At 42.8% G+C, this 27,735-nt stretch overlaps 1 protein-coding gene across 1 annotated transcript in view; it reads left to right on the forward strand.

Annotated features, from left to right (window-relative positions):
• The first annotated feature begins 17,595 nt into the window (after positions 1-17,595).
• PDZRN3 (PDZ domain containing ring finger 3) overlaps positions 17,596-27,735 on the forward strand; it is a 136,431-nt gene continuing 126,291 nt past the window's right edge. The window contains exons 1-3 of the mRNA XM_071550220.1: positions 17,596-18,502; positions 24,404-24,490; positions 25,596-25,703. Of these exons, the coding sequence (XP_071406321.1) occupies positions 17,786-18,502; positions 24,404-24,490; positions 25,596-25,703 (912 nt within the window). The 5' untranslated portion in view covers positions 17,596-17,785. The remainder of the gene's footprint in view (positions 18,503-24,403; positions 24,491-25,595; positions 25,704-27,735) is intronic.

Consider the following 27,735-nt stretch of genomic DNA (forward strand, 5'->3'; position numbering starts at 1 on the left):
CTGTGACTGCAGTGGTCACAGCAGTGTGGCACATACTTGTCTCAGATGAAAAAGAAAAAGCCACAAGTTTCAAATTATTGAAGAATACTTCAAAGGATAGGGAGAAAAAAAAGTTATTCCAAGACAGATTGTTAAGAATCAGACAAGGAATTAAAAAAGTGACTGAAAAATCAAATTGATCCTTTATGTTACCTCTAACCATTACAGTCACTAAACACCAGCTCAGGAGCTCAGCTGAAAGGCACCACATTTGAAAGATCAGGCTCATGTCCAACCACAATTTTCTGCCTTTCTTATAATTAGATAAAGCAACTTCTGTGATATATTTAAAGGTAAATCCCTGGATCTTCCCTCCACTCAATTTAAAACTGTTCCAATTAAACTATGGAGAATTTTACAACAAATTAGATTTAAGTATTATGAAAATGAGAGTAGGACTCCAGTGATTCCTTTAAAAATCCTTAATGAATAAGACATTTGCAATGTGAGGTTTTGCAATTCCCAAGTGAAGGTTTATGAGTTCAAACTGCAAAGTTTCCAAGAGCAGAAAGGAAGCAAGATCTGAAGGATGTAATAATGCTTAGGATATTAAATGATACAGTGAAAAAATACTCAGATTTGGAACAGATAATTCATTTTTCATGTCAGTGAAGAACCCTTTGAGAATCCCACAAGATCTTTTAAAAATGGCTTGAGTGCCAGAAAACTTTGTGCTATTCCTGACTAAATCAATTGATCTAATAATAGATGGAAAACTATCCTGCCTTAAAAGATTTTCCACTCCAAACAAATGGCTTATTTGGACAATGATACAACATTCAACCCAGCTATGAGCAACTCCCCCCCACCCCAGGAACAGCTCAGGAAGGAAAATGTGTGTATTTACACTACTTGCACGTGGCCATTGGAGAAGATAACCAGAATGTATGTCCTTTTTGCCTCTTGCTTTTCAATCCACCTAAAATACACCAGCTAAGGGCAACCCCCATCCAACTACTGCTATTGTTTCCTGGCAACTGTACTTTTCTCCATTAAAAAAAAATTAGTCATACAGGTTTTTTTCCTTAGGGCAAGTCTAGCCAGTTAATTATTAAGTAACTAAATTGCTTAACTAGTTAGGGGAACTCTGACCCATCACCAGCCATCGTTTGGTTTCCAATGTGTTCATGGCTAACAAGCAGGGAGAAGATACAGCCACAGCTTATTCCCAAAGAGATGGCAGAGGATGGAACACTGAGCTCTGGTCCCAGTGCTTAAGGAGACAGCAGGATCTGCAATGTCCTGCACTACCTGACACTGTTCCCAAGTGGGATTCTGTTGGGACCCATCAACCCCTTTTGGAGGAGTCCAACCTTTCAGGTGTCCTGCTGTAGGCAAAGGAAGCAGAGCTGCACGGGGCTGAAAGTCTTCACACTGACGGTTCTCACTTCTGTGGATTTTGCAAGATGCCTTCTGCATTGGGATAGAAACCTATTCTGGGCAAGGAGGACCTTGTTGTTTACACAGGGATGCCAAACAGCTCCCTAAGGAAGGGTCTAAATGTAAACTCCTTTCTGTGAAATGTGAAAACTAACTGTGAACTCACATCGTTGCCATAGCCCTGCGGCAGCCACACAACACTTTGTCTTCTCATTTAGGCATCCCAAAGTCATCTGCAACCTGCAGCTTTTTCTCAGCTGTTCACAAAGACTCAATTAAAAGTCAAAACATGCAAACAGCCACTGAACTGGACTAAATCAGCCTTGAAGAAGAAATGCACAGCGACTGCTGCAGAACACACCATGCTCCTGAAAGCCCAGGGACACTCCAATGCTGTCTGTGGCACAGGAAGGTGCTTTTTCCCTTGGCTGTGCACAGCAGGAGACAAATGAACTTTGACATCGTTTCAGCTCATCTCGGAACAAAGACACAAAGGTTCCCCACGGGCCAGGGTGGGTTGTTCCTCCTCCACGGCCCCTCTCACTGTGAACCCCAAATCTGGTTTATATAAAGCTTGATGTTTTCTTTCATAAAACTGCTGTTTCCAGAGACCAGTCTGTTCTTGCTGGGATTAAGTAGACAGCAAAAATAACATGCTGCAGTGCACACTGCCAGTCAATTAAAGTGGATCATGACCTGATACTGATAATAGAGATTCTACAGAATATTATTCATGTTCCCAGACAATAAATCTTGGAAGTCTGGGATATTGTTCCAGTCCCATAGCATCCCCCAAACATTTATACAATGGTGTATTTACACAGCTAGGTTCATTTGGAGCAGTGGTCTCTCTAGATTGATTTAAGTAACTCAGAAGCTGAGTCTTCAAGCCTGTCTTGTTTTGGTTTCTCTCTAATTAAATAGTACCGAAAACAAATAAGCAAATAATCAGGGAAAAATATATTATTCATTTTCAGAGTCAACAGTAATTCTTCTTCATATAGATTTTGTACGAGTCTGCAGACACTACTTAGAGCCAGGGATCTCACACCAACCTTGTAGCTGTAATGCAAACCCAAAATGCAAGTGTGTAATTTTTCAATCTCTGCCTATCAACTCTGTTTTCTCTGCCTTTCTCTTAGTGTTCTTGCTTTACAAGCCTATACTTTTTGTAGTATGAACTTTTCTTTAAACTTTTATACATATATTCTTACTAGACCAGAATCAATTCTCTGGGTTTCTGTTCTCCAGAATGACCACCCATCTCCTGTTCTTGAGGCACAGGAGACACAGAAGGTCTAAGAGAATAAATCAACCTCTGTGTTCACTCATCTGCTACTGCTGTTGAAAACATAAGTGGCAGCTTTTAGTGCTACTTGTTGAAACTGGGTGTTTCTGGGTGTTGGTTGCAGAAGATACCAAGAAAAGTGCTGCTTATATAATTTCTGCCTTTCATGTCTACTGGGTTTACATTTTCTCAATAAAGTTAGGGCTAATGTTGATAAATGGCTAAAGTAAAAAACTAGACATGAGCAATTTGGGGCTTCACCACCATGTTCCACTCGACTGCCCTTTGATTCCAGAAGTCACTTCAACCGCCTTGCACAAAAATTTGCTTTCTAGTTAAATGTTGAGCGTTGCAATTGAAATCTGTGAGGGCTGACATCCAACATCTGCTGTTCATTTTAAAAACAGATAATAATAATGCTTTCCCAAATTTTCCATTATTTTTAATTTCTTAGAATAAAACATATTTCCACATGAAATATGAAACTAATAACTATATCCTAAAAACTCAGACATCCCTCTGTTATATTTCTGAAAAGGCCTGCTGGATGTAGAAGGAACTGTTGCAGCTGAAAAGAAATGCTGGGATGACTTGCTTGTCTTTTGCTGTGTTCTGGGCCATTGATGTCTTTCCCAATACAACATTTTTCATCCTAAATGTGACTTCAGAAAAATCTTGAGGTTTATAGAAAAAATAAAAAAGGGTGACTTATTTGTCTTGGTTTTTCTCCAAGCCCAAGTGCAACACCATCTATGCTGCACAGGCTGAATCTGACTCATCTAAGCAGACTTCTACTTTGTTGTATAAATCAGGCACCCTTTTGTTTGCCTTTGGCAAGGGAAAGGTTTTCACAAACTGGGTGACTCTGCTAGTGGAGAAGGTCTTATTTTCAGGACAGATAAAGTGACATGTTGGTGGCTGGAAGTAAATTAAATAACAGCAAACTGAGCACTCCACCCACCCAGGAACAGGACAAACCCAGAGGCAACAACAGGTTTGCCAAGGAGCTCAATTTTATCAGTGGGTTCCCAGGTCAAACAAACACTCTGAATGTGCATGAAAGCACTTCTACAATACATGTCTCAGAGTATGACAAGATTCTTGCTAAAACATACTTTGGATTTACAAAATGTCCCAAACTGCGGATATTTTGACAGATAAAGAGGTACCAGGGGTTTCTTTTCAGAAACAGCCAGCAGATATTTGGATAAGCAGTAACATCAGTGCATTTATCCAATATGACTCAGACCTAACATAAGCTGAAGTTCAAATAATACTCTTCAGAATAGCCATAAATGTGATAAAGTGTTACAGTCAAGAGCCACAGCAGAGGAAAGGGTCAAGAGCCTTTCCACTAACACCAGGGAAAGAAACAGGTTTTTTCATTTGCTAAATCTGGGTCAGAGGCAGTAAAATTTCCTTTGTCTTCATCATTTTAAACACTCATGAATCCTACAATGTGCCTTCTGAATGGCAAGAAAGTATTACTGTATTTATATGTATTTCCATCAGAAACCTGCTATGAGCATCAATGCATCAGATTTCACTCCCTCTCCCCCCAGTTTATTTTCAGAAAATATCCGAAATTTCAGCAGATATCAGAGTGCTGAATGCTCTGTCCATGGATGCCCTTTATCTAGTTTTATATCTGTGTAGTCCAAATCTAAGTGACATTTTTGACTTCTGGCAGGAAGAGTTCAATATATCAGAGAAAAGAGTTTCTTTCAATGTTGCATTAAGGCCACATTGAGATCTACCTGGAACATTTTCAGGACATCCACTAGTTCTATAAAATGGTACAGGTTCATTTACACCAATTATAATCAGAGACAAATGGATTTGAAGAGCCTGCAATGTTTTTTAAATACATTTATCCTCAAAAAAACAAGCTTTACAAACTGGAACATGGGTTTCACCTGCCCTGCTAAAGCAGCTATGCAGTACTGAGATTTTATCAGTCTAATCAGAGGCATAATGACTCTTGTGCTTCCCAGACTCATGGGCTTCACATAAACAGGTCCAGAGCTCCACGACTGCAATGCTACAATTCAGGATTGGACCTGTAAAGAACAATTACCATGAAACAAACAGCCCAAAACTTGTGCTTACTGGGTTTTGTGAGCCTTTCTTTGGGTCATGCTGTTTAGAGACAATTTACAGAGAAGAAAAAAGAGAAAAGAACTGTTGCTGAAGTGAATGCAAACTGTTTCATGAGATGGGTAGGACTTGTATGGATGTACATCCATATAACCACAACCCCTCCTGCTGCAGAGCTGGCACAGCCCCCTCTTCCTTAGCACACAGGTTGCTTGAAAAACACTTCAGGTAATCTGCTAAATGTTATGTAGCACATTTAGAGCCTGATCCAATGCCAGTGGAAAACCAAAGTGTCACATGCTATGTATTTTGAGTAGTCTGAATTGTAATACTAAAAGTACCTTATTCCCTTTGGAGAAGCCACAGACAACCCCCAAAGACCAGAAGAAACCCAACCCTTCAGCAGCAATCTGGAGCAGCAATATTTGCTGAGGAGGGACACTGAACACTTATTTTCTTCTGCAAAATCAGAGGAGTCGCTTTATTCATATGTGGAAACACAACCTCCCCACTATGTTTAATGACACAAAAATGCTAACTGCTCACAGGGGAAATACTAGATCAATGCTAAAAAACAGCTGGGAAAGACCAGGGGAGAGATTGCACAAGCTCTGCAAGGGCTTTGCGGAATATTTAGTTGGCACTTTTCTGGAGCGTTTGTGAGTATTTTGTGATATTTCTGAAGGCATGCTGGGAAAATGCTATGGGAAAATAGCAGTCAATAGGGGAGCCATATGAAAAAAATCAACAACAAATAATAATGAAAGAAGCTGATTTATCCCTCAGATAAATCAATGCTAAAGCAGAACTACACTGTATGCAGCAGCATTTCTTCCTAGGAAAGGGCAAGGCTAAGTTGTGTGTTGTTTCTATAATGAGTTCCCTTCGTTACTACTCCCACCAAGATGAGAGACACATCAATGCATCTACACATTTCAAGAAATCTGCCAGTCTCCCACCTTCCTCCCTCTTGGCTAATCATTCATTTTAATCAACTTTTGTGAATTTTCAAAAATACAGGCACTGTTTTAACAAAAACAGCCTGCATTGTGTAGAACTGAGCGTCACTTCAATGATTTATATTCACTAGAGCTGTAGTTCCCTCCTCAGATTTTATCCCTTGAGATACAATTCTTCTTCACCATTATTTTAAGGATTATACACCCCTCTCCCCTTGTCCTGCCCCATGTGGGAAAGTCTTTCCAACCAAAGAGGAGAGGCAGCTTCCCCAACACAGACCTGCCTCCACCCCTCTCCACTGCTCTATTTTAAAGCTTTCTCCATAGGTTTGTGCCTTTGAAAGGTATGTAGACCACACCTTGCAGCTTGTTCTGTTCTATTTTTTTCCCCAGGTCACTGTGATGTTGCCCTCTTGTTCAGAAACCTCAGAGTCTGAAAGCAGAGCCTTTGTCCCTTTGCCAGCCTTGTCTCCAGAGAGCAGGAACAACTGCAATGCCACCAACAGCGGCAGACAGAGCCTGAGCTCTCACATTCACCAGCCAAGGCCCCAGAGGGTGTCTCCGCCAGGAAGAAGCCAAGCCCTTGAGCAACATAACAGGCCTGCCAAGGACAGCCAAGTGAAACCAGATGGTGGGTTGGAGAGATGCAGAATGGCAGTGACACGGGGAGGCAGAGTGAGATGAGAAAATGGGGAGGGGACAAGGAGAGGAGAGAAGAAGAGAAATGAAAGAAGAAACGAAACAAGAGCCACGGACACAGGCACTGTGTTTGGCAAAAAATGAAATTATGAATTACAGCAGTTTTCTATATAGAAAACCCCACTTATGACCTTACCATTATTATCTGCAGTTTTACCCTCATTTTTGCCACAGGCCTGAAAGGTGCCCTCCTATTTCCATCTGTTTGGCTTCAATAAATTCCTGGTAACTGAATGTGTGCTCCCTTCACACAGTAGAGGTCAATGCAGTACTTTTATAAAACAACTGAGGCTAATGGTGAGGGAATGGCAAATGTACAACATAAACAGATTTCAGTAACTTGAAAGGGCTTTGCATGCCTCCTGAAATAATTCCTAACACCAGCTCAGTACACTAACCTTTGCCTTTAGAATAGCTATAGTCAGATAAATCATTTAACTCTACCATCAAGGTTGTTACCCTTGGCTTTTTCCATTACTTTCTATCTTGTTATTCAATGACTTAAATCAGTCACTAGGGCCTACTTCATCAAGCACCAATAATCTATAAAAAAGTATTTTTACCATGGTTTTTTGATGATTTTTCACCAGTTAGCTCAGTTTTCTTTAGAAACGTTACTGAATTTCTCTTTAGAAACGTTACTGAATTTCTCTTTAGAAACGTTACTGAATTTCTCTTTACAAACGTTACTGAATTTCTCTTTACAAACGTTACTGAATTTCTCTTTACAAACGTTACTGAATTTCTCTTTATATTGAAGGGAGGGGAAAAAAAAGTCAATTTCTACCGTGGGTAATAAAAACAGTGTTGGAAGGCATAACACTATTGCAGAACAAACAAATATATCTTTAGGTAATACCTGCCTTCAGAACCAAATAAATTAGACTTCAGAGACTGGGCTAAAGGGACTGAAGGCTTTGGAGCTTGGCTTGCTTGGGGCTGCAGCAGCACATCTCCCCTCTGGCTGCACAGAGGCAGAAACACAGCACAGACCGAGCAGGGTCTTATATAAACATGTCTTGGGGAGACACAACCAGCCCGCTCTTCCCACATGTCTCTTAGCTACAGTCCTGATGATCAAACAACAGGAAAAGCACCTCCCACCCCCAAAATCCAGCTGTTTAAATAGCAAATGTCAAGAAGGTTCTTGCAGCAGATTTCTGTGTGTGCAGCCCCAGCTGGCACAGGGGAGAAGGATTTGCCTTGGCCTCCAGGACCGAGGTCTCCCTGACTTTATGGCACAAAGTCCTTTTACAAAGAGCAGTTCTTCTAACTGGACTATGGAAAAATCTTGCTGTAGCCTTTATAAATGCTGTCTAATGGAAAACGAATTAGCAGAACAGGAGGAGTAGGTATGGAAGTGATCTCCTAAAGTCTCATTGTAATAAAGCAATACACAAACATACAGCCTAAACCATTATACTGAAAACAATCCTCTTCCTAAAACAGCCTGCAGCAGCAAGCAGCTACAGAAAGGGATCTGTTACCAAACATTAACACTCTGTCCTGGTTACTAGTCAGACCTTCTCCTGATGTTTAGCAGAATTCCATGCAGTCTGAGAGGAAGCCTCAATCCTAAACAAATTGCTAAGCTTTCAGGCCCCCAGTTTAACTACACGGTGGAAAACCTGAGTTGCAGTGGAAGAGAAGGAGAAGAGAAGCAATACCCATGGAACTGCCTTTCAGACCATTTTCCAAGTTTTATTCCCATTGCAGTGCCAATGGAAATTGTCACACAGATGTATAAAACTGGAGAAATCCCGATTCATTCTGGAGCTACCTGTGTCAACACAGTTTTTAATAAAAATAGGGATATGACATTAAAAGGATTCCTGCCCCCAGCCCAACTCTTTGTCCAGAGGAAGGCTTGGCCCCAAAGGAGCCACACAGTGGACCTGGGGACTGGCATGTTTAGCTCATGCAGCTCAGGTCCATGCCTGCAATATGTCTGGCTGGGCAGTCACAACAATTAGTTATTCTATCCTGCTCCAGGCCCTTCTACTCCTCCATGGACACACCAGGCTTGGGAACAAACTCTACAGGACATGAACTTGTACAAGCATGAAACACAAGTGAGAAAGAGTGACCCAAATAGTGGAGTGAGGACCCAAACACATCACAGCTCCCACGTGGGACCAGCTCTGTTCTCCACAGGAGCCTTCTCAGCTCCCAGAGGGTATCAACTGTTCCCTCAGGAGCCTCCATTTGTCCTTCTCTGTCCTGTATGACATCCACAGCATTTCCTGGCACAAAACCCTCCATCCCCCTCATTTTCAAAGCTGCTGACCCTACTCACAGCTCTGCAGAGGGAAAGTTATCCACATGCAGAACACTGGACACAGGGCTCATTCCAGCCTTGACTCACTTGGATATGTATCCATGCTGGTCCTTTGCTCCAAAGCATCTTCTCTTCTCCAAAATCTGAAGTTTCAGCCTCAGCTGTAAGTCCTCCTAAAAACACAAACAAATAAGGAACAGTTTCTATGTGCTCTTGGTGATTTGTCCTTTACTAGACCTGTGTGAAAAAAGTTAAGATCATGACTGTATTAATGTATTTGAAAATTGTTTTATTGTTAATTAAAACACAGCATTAACTACATCATTATCACCCCTTTACTATTTTTTTCAGATAAGTATCTTGTATTTTTACGGGGCATTCTGGTTCACAAAATAATTTTTTTCATGACTGGTTATTTCAGGATAAAAAAAAGTCTGTGTCTATTTCAATACAACTTTACAAAAAAAACCTTTGTACAGTAAATTTACATTTTGCATTTAGAAATTGTAAAAAAAAAAAACTCATGGAGAATATTTCCTCATAATGATCTGCTTCTAATTTGTTACAGTGACAACAAACTTGACATTTCAAGGAGTTCTCAGAAAATTCTGCTGTTATTTTTTTCAATCAGATCTAGTATTTATACTCAAAACTGTTTTGCCAAGACGTTCACATTCAGTCACTGACAAATGGAGCAGAGCCTGCCAAAACAGAGATACTTCTTTTCTTCCTTTTGGAACCTTTGTCAAAGTGCAGAAAAGATCTCAGAAACACCAACTGTACTTTTAAACTAAATGTCTGAAATGTTAATGAAAATTTGGGGCATATTTAATATTACAAAACCACAAAGAGGAAAAAAATAAAAAAATATGTAAAAAAAAAAGGAAGAAAGGAGCTGGAAGCTGCCTAGATGAAGATATTTGAAAAACAAAAATAAGGCTAAAAGTGAAAGAGTTATGAGAGCTACTCAAAATGTTTTTCATTAGAGCAAGATAGTTCTGAGTATGAATATTTAGGGACGTCACTGGGATGGATCTGGCACTGCATCCTGTGCAGTAGGACTGAATTGCTGCTACTCAGAGCACAAGCACGGGTTTTAGAAGCTCCTGGCACTTCACATCATCACACAATTAGGAAGTTACATAAACCAGCCCCAGTGGAAAAGCTTTGGGGGTCTCTGCACCCACTCAGTCATGACTCCTAAAGAAATTTAGAGCTCCCAAAGGATTCTGCTTGTGCAAAGAGGGAAAGTCTTAATACCTTCAAATGTGTTCTTTTTTTCTTTTAAAGAGAAAAAAAAACACAAAACTTCCTCATATTTCAAAAAAGACTTTTTGTCTCCTAACAGTAACACCAAGCATGTTTAATAGCTGGGATGTACCTTCTTTCCTTTTCTAAACTGAGTGATTGAGCTCCAGAACACACACGACTCCTATCACTTGCATTGTGTTAAATTCAGAGTAAATATTGATGCATATTAATGAGAAAAACAATGGCTTGACCTGCTGTACCCTCACAAAGCCCTGTTACCCCTCTCTACCCTTGGCTTCATTTTATCCCAACCCCATTCCCAACAAGAAATAAAGAAATAACCCTTTGAAAATTGTACTTACTAAGTACTGGAACTTCCCTTTTAAAAACTTGTTTTAAAGCAATATAAACTCCTTAGAAAATCCAACAGCACTGAATTCAAAGGCTGCCTTAAGCCACCACCATTTTCCAAAACAACTTGACTGTCAGAAAAAGGGGGAAAAAATGTAGCCAAAAGCTCAATTAGGATCAAATTAAAGGTCATCAAGCCCAGAATCCTGTGTCTGAGAGCAATCAGCTGGGGATGCTCATCATGGCAGAGTCTGTTAGCAGGGATTCTCCCCCAGTTCCTGGTAATCTGTAATTTAGAAACTTCTAGAGAGGGAGGTAAGTACCAACAGCTGGATTTATCCTCCAGATGCTCCAGGCCCTCCCTGAAGCCATAGGTACCTCTGGGCCCTGTATCCTCCTTCTGTAACACTCATCAGGCAGAACCAGCACTCTCCTAACCCTCTTTTTCTTTTCCATCTTGAAGCTCACCTGACCCAGAATTTAAGAGTTTTAATTAGGCAGCCTGGGCTTCCCATAAGGCTTCTGGTTTTGAACTGACATGTGTTATTAAAAGGGATTTTTCCCTTAGTTTATACAAATGTAAACAGAGCTGTAAATATATAAGCAAGGCGACTGCTTACCTAAGGAATAGTGGATGATCTCAAAAGCCTGCTTGTCAAATACACCTCGTGCAATTATTAAGAACTGTTTATTTTGGAAAGGGAACAAAAGCATCCTGAGATAAAGCAGCGTTGCTGATGTGGAAAAACCAGAACATTCCACATTATTCACAACCATCCTGCCAGTAAGAAAAGTGAATTACTTTCCATTCCTGTTCTTGAAAACAGGAATATTTTTCACATTTTAAGAGAAGAGGGTTGGACTGAAAGACCTCAGGAAATGCTTATATGTGAACAGACTGCCCTGATAAACACAGCTTCACCTCTTTTCCGTGGGGCCAGACTGTCAGTTAAGGGCAATCAGATTTGTCAGCTCAATACAATCCCAAACACACCTACTCGTGCAAAACGCTGCCTGTGCAAGTCCTACTGATGGGTCTGTAACATCCATAGGCATGGAAAATGGGGAGAAGATGCTCAGGAATTTCTGTTCACTCAGCACTCTCTGAGTCGTGGGCTGACCTCCACCAGGGCTGAATTCATCATGCAAACTCCTAGAGAATGTGCCACTAAATTATGGCCTGTGTTTTACGTCCCACCCATTACCATTGAGTTAATTACAGTCTGGATTTAAACATTATCATTACTTACAACATGTAAGATGTATCAAAGGGAAGTAGGCACATATGATGTCAGTTCTCGCCCTCTAAATTGTCTAAATAAGCGAGGAAAAGACAAAGAAATTATATAGTAAAAAATGTGGTGTCTACATCAGAATTTGATACCTATTGTGGGGTTTTGTACTGCTGAGGAAATTCAAGGATTTGTGGCCTTATGGAGTGGATACCAAATGCTCTCTGGTATGGAGCCTCCACAGAAATTTGGAATCCTTGTGTAGTTTCAGGCAACAAGTGGTCAGGTCTGGCCTCAGTCTTGTACTCAAATCACAGGCTTACTCATAGAAAGCAACAGCTCACCAAAACTGGCTCCAATAGCCAGTGAGGAGCAGCTCAAAAAAAGCAGAATTCAATTTCTAGCACTCAGCTAAAGATCTTAGGAATTACAGTGAGCACTTCTGTTACCCCACATTTCATGAAGCCCAGTCTTAAAATGTGGCTAATGCTCCCTTATCACAAAGTGCATTGTTGATAATAAAATGTGTAATAAAAAACTCCAAGACATTGTAGGGGTGAATAATGTAATTATTGAAAGAGCAACAAAAGTCAACACGGCTGACTGATCAAATTTCCTAAAAAGCCCCAGAAAGAAGAGCATTATTTTGTATTTGTCTCCATCCATATTAATACAGGAATGAGTACTTAGGGCCAAAATTTTTGTGGATCTTTCCTCTCAAGTATTCATGAATATAAACTTTCCTGTGACTTCAGCTCTGTGAAGAGATGAGGAGATAGAAGCCAGTTATGAAATAGGCTCAGATGTTGCTGGTCCTGCAAGTTTTTCTGAAGACAGCAAGATTTCTGAGGCAATGAAGTGGCTCTTAAGCAATGACACAAAAATATGTGTGGAACATCAGGAAAGGATGTTCATGTGCTTCCTCTTACTTCTGCCTTAAATGTTTCTGCTGGAACAAAGGGGTTGGATTTGGATTTTTGATGCAGCTTGGCCTGTTGTTTACACACCATTTCCTTCTAAGAGTTCCCTTTAATATCGTATGGTATATGTAAAAATCCTGACATCTAAATCAGCTGCCAAGTCAGAGTTTAACCTTTAGCAAAATACTTAAAATAAATGTCATATAAAGTGTTATCATTATGAACTATCTCTACTGTGCTTGATAGCTCTACCATCACAAGACTGACATTTTATCTGATCCACATTCCCCAGCTCTTCTGTGCACCTTCTATTAATGCAAACTTGTATTTCTGCCAAAGAAATAAAGGATGGAAGTGAGTTCAATTGAAATTTAAAGACAGGAGCTACAGATAGATAAAGAAAAACACAGAAGACACACTTAGTACAAAAAAGGTCATAAAATGTCAAAGAATACAGAATCTCTTTCAAATTTATAACTCTGTACAGTGTGTCAGTGCTTGGCAATGAACAGAGTGTTAAGAGGATCTTAACATTTTAGATATATTTAATATATTCCACATATTTTACAATTTTAAATTGCCCAGGATCCCTGTGAGTTTCTGTTTCTAAAAGGCCCCAACTCATGAACTAAGTGCATGAACAAGGAAGACCATGAACAAGGAAGACCATATTACATTGGATATGTCCAATTAACCTTAGGGGGTTTGTCAGAATGACACAGATGATTAACATGGAGCAGAACTAAACTCTTTCTCTGCATTGCCTAATCATTTCTAACTTTTAAAAGGCAGAATGATGTAAAAAAAAAATCAGATTTCTTTCAAAGACCTCATAATCCAGTGTCAAATGATGCCAACCTTACAGAAAAAAGGCGGGTTAAGATGAATTGCATTTGATTTGAAAAAAACCAACAGACTGACTGAAACCTGCAGCAAAAGTCTCAGTTTTGCAGCACGTTGAGAGCTGTTATTGTGTCTGTGCTACATCCCAAATAGGCCCTCACCCTTCTTATGACAGGAGAGCAAAGCCAAATGAGAGTCCTAATGGCTCAGCAGTGGTCCCACCCCAGCACTACCTCTGATGATGAGAGAACTGACTAAATAAAAACGACCTTCCTGAGCTGTGGCAGTGTAATTTCAGCCCTGGAAACCAAACCTCTCCTCAGTTACAAACCTCAAGCTTTGAAAATAACATTAAAGGCTCATGTTGAGAGGTTGCTTTTTAAACGTTTTTTTTTCAAGGGAGAACTGAAATGTGGCTCCAGTAGGGAGAGCTCCATTTGTGACTTTTCCCATGGACAGTGGCAGCAGGGAGAGGGGAACTTCAATTCCCTGTCAGCACTTCAAACTGTAGTCTCAGTGCAAGAGTGCAGAGGCCTTCAAAAGTTTTAATTTATAAATAAAGTATCTATTCCTACATAATGTCACATTAAAGTGTATCACAGAATTCAGCACACCATCTGCCTAGCCATGACTCCAAACGAAAATGTTATTCCAGTTCTTGCCTATATTTTCCATCCAAATATTTGTATAGTTTCAAATAGCTGAAGGAACCTGGTGCTGACGTCACTCTCATGGAAATCAATAAAAGCTCTGCCTCTGGCTTGGACACGAGTGGCCTCGAGCATCCTGGAGTGACAGCTTTGAAATGCTAAACCCAAACTGCTACAGCTCTGCTTGAAGGAATTCATTTATTCCTATTTACAACCATCCTGAACTCAGGAGGCACTTTATAAACTCGGGTAAAGAAGTTCATAAGATGATGCTCACTAATTTAGAGCAGTTATCTTACAAAAGCCTGTTCAGAACTAGTTGTATTGATGGATCTCCCCATCAGACAGTACAGCAGTTACTGACATGAACACCAACCTTCAAGTCACTCAGTTGCACCCCCACAGAATCTGAAGTTTTATTTCATATAAAATGGAAAGTGGTAAAAACAGATGCTGTGATTAGTAACAGCTATTCCAGTTTTTGTGACAAACTGCAAAACAACCAGGTGGGGGCTGGTCTCTTCTCCCAGGCACTCAGCAATAGGACAAGGGGGCACGGGCTTAAGCTCTGCCAGGGGAAATTTAAGTTGGATATCAGAAAAAAATATTTTACAGAGAGAGTAATCAGGCATTGAAATGGGCTGCCGGAAGAGGTGGTGGATTCACCATCCCTAGAGATTTTTAAACACAGATTGGACGTGGCGCTGGGTGCCGTGATCTAGTAAATAAACTAGAGTTGGACCAAGGGTTGGACTCAATGATCTTGGAGGTCTTTTCCAACCCAATCAATTCTATGATTCTATGATTCTATGAACAGGGCCCTACAAAGGAAGTGTGTACTGACATTACAGACAAAGGTTGGAGACTCAGCAGTGCAGGGCTGGTGATCCCAGTGGATGGAGAGAGGAAAGAGATGTGGCATTGCAGCAAGGGGAATGGCAGGAGAGACTGGGGAGCAGAGAGATCCTGAGGAGAAAGAGACAGAAAAGGAAGAGGCAAAAAGCAGTGAAGCACAGAAAGAAAGTGCAAGAAGCACTACTGTAGTCTAAATAGAATAATTCAAAAGTCAGCAATACACATGAATTAATTAAACTTTATCGCCACAGTCCTGGAGCGTGCACAACCTTCAGATGGAGTTAACAGAAACCTACATGCACAGTCCTATATCACATTATTTACTTTTTTTTTTAAGGAACAAAGCTGTAAAAAATTCCTTCTAGGTATTTCACCCTAAATATATGATGCACACTTTCTTCAGCAGATTGATGTGTACAGCCAAAAGCAGCCTTAAACTTTATGGAACATTAATAATTAGAACAAGCATTACAAATAAAATTCATATTTGAAAAGTGAAAACCCTCAAAAGAACTACTTGCCTGAGAGTGAAATCAGAATACAGTTGTGTAAACCATGAGTCTCTTACCTTCTAGAGGTCACTAACACACAAATAATCATCCCAGGCATTCAGGAAGTCATTTTCCTGTGATATAATAGACATACACTAAGGGTCACTTGAAACTGAAGTCTCTAGTTGGCTTCTGCTTTGCCATAAAGCAAAACACATTAAAAGAACAACTGAGCTGGTATGTGGCTCTGGTGCACGTGAGAATTCTGCACCACCATCCACAATGAACAAAGCTGGTCTCTTTTATTGCTTTTTTCAGTACTTGAATATCTGCCTTATAGGAGAAATTGTTTTTGCCTAATGCTATGTCTGGTGCTTCAGGTGAGGTCTGGCTGCCTTTTTATAGCATATTTGGGAGTGCTTTTAAATCATCACCAGGCAGAAACGGGTATCAAAAGTGGTGACATTTAACAATCTACATCACTTACATCCAAGTGGCATTAACGGGGCATTAACAGGCTATGCAAACATGGAATAAACTTTTCCAGGACGATACAGGCAGCATTGTGTTGTGACCCACCCCTGAAGGTGGGGTAACTGAGGTTCATGTTAACAGATCCCTTGGATCTTGGTAATGAATCCCTCAGCATAGAATGAAACAGCACTAAATGACTGGTGTTTATGTATGTATATGTATAAAGATATCACTTAAGAAAATACATAGGAAAAAGAAAGAAAGAGAAAGAAAAGATATCAGGAGATAGTGGTGCAGGAAGGTATCACCACCCATGGATCCAGCAGTGAGACTTGATTGCTGCAATTTTGACACATGTTGGTCACAGTGATGGTCACAGTGTTGATCCGTAGGGGGATAGGGAATGCCCAGGAAACATAAACTCCAATGAGTTAATATACATTCAGGTTCAGGTGGGAATGCCCAGATACCTCCCCTGTGGGTGACAGTTTTACACTGTCAGATATAACACTGTGGGTCGTCACATGGAGTCTTCTGGTGGAAGGCCCCAGAAACAAGTCTGGGGATGCTTCAGGGGTCTTTGATGGTTTGTGACCCCTTCTAAGGCATGACAGATGCCTCCCACATCAGTGTAGTTGAGCCAGTTATGCCTTCCTGAAACAGATGAAAACCTTCAGACCTACATGTAAATGTTCTGATACTTCCGTCAGGTGAAAGGGGGTTACACCTGAGCCACCTGTGTAAGGGAGGACATTGGCACGATAAAAAACATTATCCCACATCTGCAGGATCTGTTTCGTATCATCCTTCTCTCCCATCTGGCTCGAAATGCAGCTTGTTGTTAAACAAAGGTTTATTTAATCGTGGTCATCCTCCACTGGTGGGTGCTCACCCCTTCTGTACCTCAGTTGTTCTTGGGCAGATCAGAGGTTTTGCAATCACACACCCAAAAACTTTCCTCTTCCCTTTTGGTTTGGGGGTGCAAACCTCAGCAAAGCACCCTCCTGCTTTTGTAATTCATCAATCCTTAACATTTCAGTCTCTCTCACACTGGCAGACTGCTCTGTTTGCACTTTTTCTCATTGATAGTGTAAGAATTCTGACCTGAGGACTGAACAGTCAGTCCAACTTCTAAGCAGTTTGCCTAAGACCTGACCCCAGGGGCAGCTCCAGGTGTGCCCTTCCCAAAAGTCATCACAGAACCACGGAGTGGTTTGGGATGGAAGGAGCCTTAAAGACCATCTCGTTCCAAACCCTCTGCCATGGGCAGGGATACCGTCCTCCAGACCAGGTAGCTCCAGCCTTGCCGTCCCTGCCCTGTGCCCGTGCCCAGCCGATGTGTCCCATCGCCCCTCTCCGAGGAACCATCCCGTCCGTCACCGCCCGCTCACGGCGGACGATGCTGCTCCTTCCCCGTCCGGACTCACCATGTCACACCCCGCCACGACCCTCCCGCCTCCGCTCCCCCCTGCCCGCCGTCTCTCCCCTCTCCCCCATCACCGGCCCCTTCCTCCCCGCCCCCCGTATCCCTCCCGCTCCCCCCGCCCCTCTGCCCATCCCGGGGCTCCCGGTTACCTGCCGCCTCCCGGGGGGGAAGGGGCAACCAGCACGGAGCCCAGCCCGCCCCCCGCCCGCCTCTCTCCGAGACAAAGACCCCCTTGTCGCCTGTCCCCGGCCGGGGGGACCCCCGGGGCGACCCTGGGGGCGGTGTCGGGGGCGGTGCCGGGGCGGTCCCTGCGCGGAGGCGGCGGCGGGAGCGCGCACGGGGCTCGTTCCCGGTCGCTCCCGGGACCGGCGGGGACGGGGCACGGCCGCGGGCCGGGCCGGGGGCTGCGCTGCCTCTCGGGCGGCGGCGAGAGCGGCTGATACTTTTTTTATCTTCGTTCTCCGCCCGTCTCGTCCCTTCTCCGCGCTCCGGGTACTTTTTCTGGGCTTTTTTTTTTCTTCTTTCGGTTGTTTTCGGCGCGGCGGAAGGAGGATGGGGTTCGAGCTGGATCGCTTCAGCGGGGAGGTGGATCCCGACTTCAAGTGCAACCTGTGCAACAAGGTGCTGGAGGACCCGCTGACCACCCCCTGCGGGCACGTCTTCTGCGCGGGCTGTGTCCTGCCCTGGGTGGTGCAGCAGGGCAGCTGCCCCGTCAACTGCCAGCGCATCTCCACCAAGGAGCTCAACCACGTCCTGCCCCTCAAGAGCCTCATCCTCAAGCTGGACATCAAGTGCGACAACCACGCGCGGGGCTGCGAGGCGGTGGTGCCGCTGCAGCACCTGGGCGAGCACGCCGAGACCTGCGACTTCTCCCCGGCCAAGTGCCGCAACCGCGGGTGCCGCCAGGTGCTCAACCTGCGCGATGTGGAGGCGCACATGCGGGAGCGCTGCGAGGCGCGGCCCGCGGGGCTGTGCGAGCAGGGCTGCGGGCTGATGCTGACCTACGGCGAGCGCCGCGCCGGCGGCCACGGCTGCCTGCGAGCCCTGCGAGCCCACGGAGCCGCGCTGCAGGCACGGGCGGCCGCGCTGGAGAAAGCGCTGAAGAAGGAGGCTCTGCGCGCCGGCAAGCGGGAGCAGTCGCTGCTGTCGCGACTGGCGGCGGCGCAGCTGGAGCTGCAGGTGACGGCGCTGCGGTACCAGAAGCGCTTCACCCAGTACAGCGCCCGCCTGGACGCCCTGGCCCGCGCCCGCTCCGCCTCCCCCGGCAAGGTAAGGGTGAGCTCGGGAGGGGTGTCCCCGCTCCCCGAGGGGCACAGCGGGACCGCCCGACACCCGCCCCGCGATCCCCGGTGCCACCCGGGCCGCGGAGCCGCGCGGGATGCTCGGGATGCGCATTCACCCGTGTGCGTGTCCCCGGGGGGTTCTACGGGACTCCACCCCGATTGGGGTCTGAGCTGTGCTGATCTGGAGAGCCCATGTGGCTCAAAATCCTTTCAAATACCTGAGCTTTGGGCTTTAAGAGCCGTAATGCACCGGTTTCCATAGGTGTGTATTTTCGAGTCTGACCATCATTGGTATCTGGACCCCATATGGCAGCTCTCACAGCAAAGTAACAGGATCACGGTATTACTATTTTGTCTTGATTCTCTTCCCCGAAGAAAACTCTAAACTGCAAAATTGGAATTTCCAGGGCTGGAAATTATATTAAACTGCCAGAAATTGACTCCCAGGAGTCACACAAAGTGGAGTGAATTGGAAGAAGCTGCTGTGACCCAATGATTTCCAGACCCAGAGCTCACCTAGCGTCTCAGAATAGGGCTTCCTACAAAACACTGACTTTAGGATTAACTATTACGCAACTCGGACACGTTGCCAACTATTTCATGATCTGAAGCCATCATCTCCATGTCCCCATACAAGACATCTGCGGTGTACTTACAATTTCTTTCCCAGAATCACACAGGGTTCTTTAAAAGCTCAGTTTAGGAGAAGAGAATTTAACTTGACTTGAGCTCCCCCAGAATTAGACCATTTATAAAATGACCAGAACCAAAACCAGAGCTACAACAATGCTCAAGTTTTAATTGGAATGAGGCTCCCCAGTGAGGGAAGTCCTAGAAGCCAATTATCTTTTAAATGAAGACATTCAGAGTCCTCCCAGTGACCTGGAATGTGCTCAGACACAGCAGTATTAAACTGTTCAAAACTGTCAAACATCTGTATTCACACCTTTGGTAATGTTGAGGCTCTAAAAGTTGTGTAAAGGAAATAAAACTTCATGTTAGAGGGGGTTTTTCCCCCTTCCTTTTTCCTTTTAGAAATGTTTCCTTTTAGAACACACCATGTTTCCTAACTCAAAACAGAAAATATTTTAATACTTAATGTACTGTTTTAACTTCTGGCGATACTGGGTGTGGTGCTGGTTATAAACTTAGTAAAGCTGTTAAATTGGGGGTTCGCATTCATATCAAGATTCACCACAGTTCTGTCCCCTCCTTTTCCTACAGTACTTTGCCATGCCATGCTGCAGAACTTTCTGCTCCCAGCCTGGCACAGGACTGCCCCTGCTCCCTCCCCATGGCCCATGACAGGAGAGCCCTCCACATAGTCCTGCTGTCAGAAATCATCTCACCAAATCCCTACCTCGTCATCTCTGCTCTCCTTTATTCTCACACTGCCCCTCCTTCCTTTCCTGGTGTTGATAATGTTGGCTTTGCATTATTCAGCTCTGTGAAGTGTCGTGAGCTGCTGTTAGGCTGAGAGGTGCTGCTTCATAGCTGTAAATGCTCACGGTATGTAGTTTCCAGCTATACTTTCTATCAAATTTATGGATAGGTACAGCTGGCCGGGAGCACTGTGCTGGTTTTCAGCCTTGTTACAAAAGGCTGTTATACTGTTTTCTGAAGCAGCCACAAATCTGCAGAAAGCTGGAAGGTGTCATGTCACCACAGACTCGTGGTCTAGCGGTCAATCAATTACATGTCTTTCACAGCATTTTGGGCAGCTCGCCAACACTAACAGCTTTCCACTGCCCTGCTCACAGAGAAGTACAATCAGGAAACTTGCATCTTTGTGCACTAGAGAGTTTTTAAAAAAACACGTGGTAATCACCTAGTGCAGGGGATGCTTTACCAGTTTTGAGCTGTGGAATGCTGACAAGTTTACACTGTGGGGGTATTTTCTCAGGGACACTGGCATAGACTGTGCAGGAACACTGAGCAGGATGTACATACTTGCCTAAGGATTAACTCCCTGAACACAGGGATTACGTGTATGACAATGTGGAATAACTGATTTTCCATCATTATTTTATTATGACCATTATTCATATTACGTGTATTTTGTTCTATGTTACAATAGTGTGGTCTCTGTCAAACACACGTAGGCTGAGCACTAACTGTCTGGGTTCACAGTTTAAATATAGTGATTGCAGAACTTACTGTTGAATGTTCTGGCTCCTCAATAAATGAAGAAAAAGGCTTTTCTGACTTCCCAGCCTGGTGGCTGCTTGTTGCCACAGAGGTAGAACCAATCTAGAATAAATCAGATGACATATCCTGTAGTCAAAACAGAAGGAATGCCCACGTACAGTTCTGTTTAAATGCTTAGTCATATGGCATTAGGCCATTCATGAAAGACCCAAATTTGAGATCTTTTGGCAGTTTTGGAGACCCAGCTGTGGGTTCACCTAAGTATAGACTTTCTTTGTGATACTGGATGAATCACAGCTTTGCTGTACTTTCATCCACCATTGCCAAAGTGAGTTCTGTAACACTGCCATAACTATACTGAGAGAAGACATAAATAAAATACGTATTTTATACACACACTTGTCTGTAAATATCTCACAATTTTATAAGCCCCTTCAGCAGGTAGATGTGCCTTAAGTGACCCCAGTTGTGTTATCCATGTATATTCCATACCACTGAGAGAACACTAATTTTACTGTGTATTTACTGGATGTCTGATCTGGGCTTATTCCAAAAAGACAAGTTTGAGGGCTTAGTCAGAAAGTGACTATTTGTTCCTTGGTGGAAAGAGGTGAGGGTTATTGTGGATGAGCTTGAGGAGAGAGTGGTAAGGAAGGTAGTGAGTCTCATTCAAAATTAGTATTTCTTTTGATCAGACACGTCAATCCTGTAAAATCAAAGTCTAAACAATCAAGAAAAACCTCGTACTATTCAAACAGCTCCTAATCCTTGGTGAAACATACCACTGTGCACACCTATTGATAAGCTGAACTGGTCATTGCCTTGTTTACACAGCCGGCAAAGTCCTTGGGGAAGGAGGGAGCGAGGGGCAATCGGAAGCAGTTCTTGGCTGTGCTGGCTGCAGCCCGTGGTGGAAACCCTTCCGCTGGCCTGACAGCCAGAGACAGGGACGGACTTTAAATGTTTCTGCCAGACAGGAACCAGATATGATCTGACATTTAGGACCTCTGCTCTAATACCTCTCTGGTTGTGGTGACACGAGTTTGAATTCCACAAGAGCCAGATGAAGTTCTTTAAAACAAGATGATGTGTTTTTCTCAAACTGTCCCTGAGCAGGATGTGCCAGGCTGGTCCTCTCAGCCCTTTCACCAGTGAACAAGGAGCTGAAGTGCCTCCTCTGATGAAGACAGACCTTTCAGCCACAGCACTACCAAAGAAATTAGTCTTTCACTATCTAATGGGAAAAGCAGTCTATTAGCTCCACATTAGTCAGCTGAGAAGTACAGTAATTTCAAGAATTATGTTTAAGAGTTCTGCTCAGCTGTGGGAATACAACATGCCAGTAACCATCGGGTCTGCTGCCGAAGCAGCTGCCGGGGCAGGGCTGGACGCCGGCCACCAATTTCCACAGTTACCTCACTGTTTAATGATTGCTCTGCTGGAACGCCAGAGGCTGGAGGGGAAGAGAAAGGCAAAGCCCTGGAAAAGTCATTTGCATCGTGGCTTCCTTACGAAGCGAAGAAAGTTGTTAAAAAAAATCGTTAAGACCTGAGATGTGAATCTGCAAAAGTGACCAGGTGTTAAGGCAAAGTGGTGCTGCCTCCCTGGTGCTGGGGCAGTTCTGTGTGCACGGTGGGATTAGTGCTCTGGAACAAGACTGGTGCCATGGGGAAGAGGCAGACAGTGTACAAATCCACCAGAAACGGCTGGAAAGTTTCTTTAAAGCCCTTGTGGACAGAAGTACTTGTTCAGAAGTACCTACAGAAAACTACATTAGTTGGTTTTTTCCCCACAACTTAATATACTGCTTTCGTGCTTATTCAGCCAGGTATAGAAGCGTCAAATCATAGCCACATAAGGAGGCTTTAATGAAAACATTCAATTTTAATTACTGAAAGTGTCTTGAGAGCAATGCCATAATTGTTTCTTGATTGTTCTAATTGATTTGCCTTCTTAAAAAGGCATAATAGGAGAAGGAAACAGTGGTGCTAGCATGTGCTTGTCTTTCAAATCCTGAATCATTCATCCCTGAAAGTGGTCTCATGGGACTGGAAATTTGTTCCTTGAAATCCTGTCTGAGGTCTGGGTCTGTAGACTGGCAGGGAAATTGCTTTTACTTAATTCTTTTTAGTCCTGGTTACCGGGTTCTTACTGATGCTTAGTGCAGGCAAATTGAACTAAAATCACAGTTTGTTTATGTTTCTCTGTATCGGGTCCACCTCTATTTATTATTCAACCTGCAGTGAAGATAATGATCAGAAACGGACATAAAAGTTGTAAACCACATTTTCAGGGAGAGTGTGTTAGTGCAGCTCCCCTGTGGTGAAGTGTGTGGTCAGTGGAGCTCTGCCAGTTCACACTGGTAGGGAATTGGGCTTCCTTATCATCCCCAAATCTATAGGAGTAGTTCAGTAATCCAGGATTACTTTGACATTTTTTATGAGTTTAATAGACATTAATATTTGATTGACAACTTCAAATTGACATGTTAGGAGAAAAATGCATAAACTAAAACCATCTGCGTTGAATTACAATGCAACTGTTGTAATTTTTGTCATTAATTGGTTATGAAAACCAGACTTGTAAGATAACTTCCTCAAACTTTCTTGTGTTCATAACTTTTTCACCCTTTGGATAAAACAAAAGGAAAAGGTCTTGGATGTAGAAAAGTTCATCTGTATCTCTAGATACAGAACATACCAACCCTATTTTGATCTCTAAAATAAATGGCATTTTGAAGTGCTCTGCTGTTGTCTGTTGTATAGTTTTGTGGTGTTGTGCTGTAAATAACAGCCACTGGATTGAGACTGAAGAGGGAACATTGTGTACATTTAGTTGTCTTTAACAGTACATGCACTCACTTTTGTCTTTTTGAAAGTTAATAGACCCAAGTAGCATCACTGTGGCATAAAGAACATTTTATAGGAGTTCATAGTTAGGAACAAGTTGGAATAAGAGAAAAGGGTAACAAAGAATAATCACACAGTCCATCAAATACTACAGGTCCATCCAGTCTACCTTTGTTGTACAATTTTTGTCCGGCCAACTATTCACTGCAGAATTTCATATTTTAGGGGGATTAACATAATGTTTTTCAATGATGGAAGATTTCTGTTTTGCTAGTGTTAAAATTCCAGAGAAAAAAAATTATGCATGGCAGGTGCTGTGAATAGCAAATGCCATTCTAGGCCTTTGGCAAAATGCGTAGCAGTTGTGTTTAATAACTGTTTTCTGAAACTCACTAGAGACTTTCTGTTGTATAACACTGTGTTTGATACTGTTTAAAACACTGTCATGTAGCCAGCACTAGAGAAAAGCAACTTAAGGATCCAGTTCTCAGATTCAGTCACCCCCAAGCTATAGAAAAGTCAAGAGTTTGACTACTGGAAACATGGAGTATTTTACATAACACATCACATATGACTAGGTCAAGTAGTTGCAGGAACCAGTATTACATATAAAACTCTTCTGTTGCTGTTAAGTGTCTCACTGTAGATCTCAATAAAAAAGACACATAAATCTTGGGGGTGGCTCTGCTGCTGGAGCTCGGTGGGGTGGCTGGAGCTGTGGCTGGGAGTGCTGACTTTGCTCCTGCAAAGTTATTCTAAACATTTTTCTCTAAACTGCATGGGGGTAAAAAAAATAACAAACCAACCCACCAGACCTGGATGGCAGTATTATCTGTCCTACTTTACCCACGCACACAAAGGTTTTGAATGTGTTTGTCTGCTCTTTGCAGGGGGAAGAAACCAAAGCACTGACTCTCGTCCTCCATCGGGACTCTGGCTCTCTTGGATTTAATATTATTGGTGGCCGACCGTGCGTGGTATGTTAATTGTTAAAATATGTTTGCCCTTTGCAGTTGGGAAAAGCATGTAGGTCAACACTTAGAGGAAAAATGTTGCTGACAAGCATTTGGTTCTCTTGTGATTCTTTCAGAGCAAATCTTACACTGAGATGTGTATTGGATGCCTGTTTTCTCTCACAGCGTTTTTATTTGTGCATCTCATCACAGCCAGCAACGCCAATATTGGTGCAGTGTCACTCCCAAAATGATGAAACCCGTGGTGTGTCTCTCAGATCATGGGTTGAGAGCCCACAGCTTTAGGTCCTTTCATTAAAAAAACCCCACATTATTTACTTCTCTTTCCACCAGAGGTTCCACCCCATGTGCAGGTGAAGGGATGTAAATTAAACAACTTACTTTTGAATTCTGTGATTTCAGCAGATGTTTCCTGCACCATACACTCACTAATGTATTTTTTCTGGATGCCTGTTGGCTGGAGCTGCTGCATATGACTTTAATTAGATCAAGGAGTGGATTATACCTTGTCCTAGTAATTTAGAAAGTATTCAGAACTACTTCTTAGCTGCTCAGAAATCTGACATTAATCACAATTTATTCCTAGTGAATTCACTTGGAAGTTATACTCTCTTCATAGTTTTTCTATTTTCTGGGACATTGTTCTGCACTGATAGAAGGTGGTGACACAATACACAGGAGTATGAAAATAGCTTGTTAGATAAAAGTTGTTTTCTTGGTTTATTTTTAAGTCTCCAGAGAAAGAGCTGTGCAACTAAAAATAAAAATGCAGTGTTGTCTTCTGTTTGATGTGCAAACAGGCTCCATCTCAGTGGATTTTACATTGAGAATAATGGTAATGACAATTACTACTGAGCTGGCCTAAGTCAGAGGAAAATGATTATCACACAACTAATTTACCTAATGGAAATCTGTCCCTGGTTGTTTAATCTTTCAAAATGGGAGTATCAGGTGTTCTCATTAGCACAGAGTAATTCCATATTAAAGACATCAATAAGAACATTTCTTTCAAATTACAGGCACTGCTGTGACACGGACAAGCTTTAGCTGAGGGCAAATGAGAGTTAGTTTGAGGTACAGCAATGTGGTTTTCTTTTCATCCTTAAAGGACAATCAAGATGGGTCATCGAGCGAAGGAATTTTTGTATCGAAAATAGTTGACACGGGGCCTGCTGCGAAGGAAGGAGGGCTGCAGATTCATGACAGGATTATTGAGGTATGTGAAGTCACTGTCTTTTAATAGTGCAAGTCCCAGCTCAGGTCTTCCAATGGCATGTTTGGCGTGGGTTTGGGAGAAATGCACCGTGGTAAACACTGTCTAGGAGATATGTCTGTTAAAACATGCTTGACTTGATTCAGTGCTGACCTCCATGGCTTTAGGTATAGTTCTTACCTAAATATAGAAACCAGATTATGGATGGTATGTGCATGTCCTGACTTTCTGGGGAGCTAGCATCTATCTGGTATGCCACAGATAGTTCTTTTTTAAGCTATTGGAAACTTGTAAGTTATTTAGTTAAAACCATATGTGGAATATCTGTGGTGTGAACCATGATATTGTTTTTCTTAGTATTTCCAAGTTTTGAAAAGTCAGAAAAAGTTCTGCCCTGCAATTCCTATATGGTTTATTATAAACCTAAGTTACTTCCTTACTGTTGTGTTGTTTGTAAGTCTGAATTTCTTCTCATTTTGCCAAAGTCTTGACCTCAGTAAAAAGTCCTTCCTGTGAAAGAGATGAAACGTTTCTCACAACTTGCAGTGAGCAAATTTCTTTTCTGGGGGGAGGGAGTGAGAAAAAGGTTGGTTTTCATGAAACAAAATGCAGCTGATGGTGAGTCAGTTCCATTGTTTAGCATTTTGCAGTTAAGAAAAAGTATTCCTCACTGTCTTATTTTTGTAGGCTGGAGAAACTTTGAGAGTCTATTGTTCAAAAAGATAAGTGTGGTGTTTGTTGCCAAGGATATCATGGAACAGCCAGTTTCTCTAAGTAATGGAATTCCATTGCTCTTATGTTTTGCAAATGAGCAATAAACAGCTGTTAAGGATTTTCTGTTGGCAGGGGACAAAGTGTATTTGCCTTTTTCTGTACTGTTATGGTAAATTGTATTCACAATTTAGCAAAGATATAAAATATTAATTATGTTTCTTCATATGGGAAAGAACAGAGCCACGGTAGCAGAACTATAAAAAGATAAGAAGCTGAGCTGTGAAATGATCCAGAGTTGCTTAAACTATATATATGATGTAACATCATTGTGGAAAAGTCTGGACAGTTTTGTGAGAACTGTGTGATTCTGTTTGAACTGAACGTTTTCCCATAAGCCCAAATTTCCCCGCGGCGTGTTTGGAAAGCTGACATCCGTTTGTGAAGTAGTGCTCAGTCCCATAAACCAAACAACCCTGTGAAAACCAAAACTTTGTAAGATCAGATAGCCCAAGGTTGGGAAATGTCCTGGTCTCTCCACCCAAAACCAGCTCAGCCTCCTGGAGCACAAGCCCCGTCACTCCATCAGCAGTTGCAGTCAGACAGTGTTTGTCTGTGGAAGGTGCCCATGGCACAGGGGGCAAGGGCAGCCAACCTTGTCCCCCAGCCACAATCTGCTCACAGTTGCTTTCTACTTACTGATTTTTGGGCAGCCAACCTTTTCCCCCAGCCACAATCTGCTCACAGTTGCTTTCTGCTTACTGCCTTTTCTTTTTTTTATACAACCATAGAATAGTTTGGGTTGGAAGGGACCTAAAGTTCATCTTGTTTGAACCCCTGCCATGGGCAAGGACACCTTCCACCAGACCAGGTTGCTCAGAGTCCAATCTCCTTCTTTTTTTAAACTCACTCTTTACCGCTCCAATTGCTCCCTGAGTTTAGCATTTGGCAGCACTAGTGCTGGCCAGGTTAAGGATCTAAATCCCACTCTGCTGGAAGCACATGAAAGACCTAAGAGGCACAGGCTGGGTGAGCTTTCCTGCTTTGCCTCCTGGCTGTGGCCCCTCCCTGAGCAGAGCCATGCCTGTGGGAGCAGTGTTTGTGCAAGGTCTTTGCCACAGTCCAACTTACATTTCCCACATAAGAGGAAAGCCCAGAATAAAGACATTAGTGCAATTTGTTGTATTAATAACACACCAAGGGTAGCAAGAACCCATGTGTTGACATGAATTGATGTGTGTTGACAACTCTTGTTGTGCTGACCACAAACTCATTGTCATATTCACTCTTCTCACCTCTAAATATATACAAAACACTGATGAAA

The sequence above is a fragment of the Pithys albifrons genome, chromosome 3 (genome assembly GCF_047495875.1).
Source record: "Pithys albifrons albifrons isolate INPA30051 chromosome 3, PitAlb_v1, whole genome shotgun sequence".
Classification (NCBI taxonomy): Eukaryota; Metazoa; Chordata; class Aves; order Passeriformes; family Thamnophilidae; genus Pithys; species Pithys albifrons.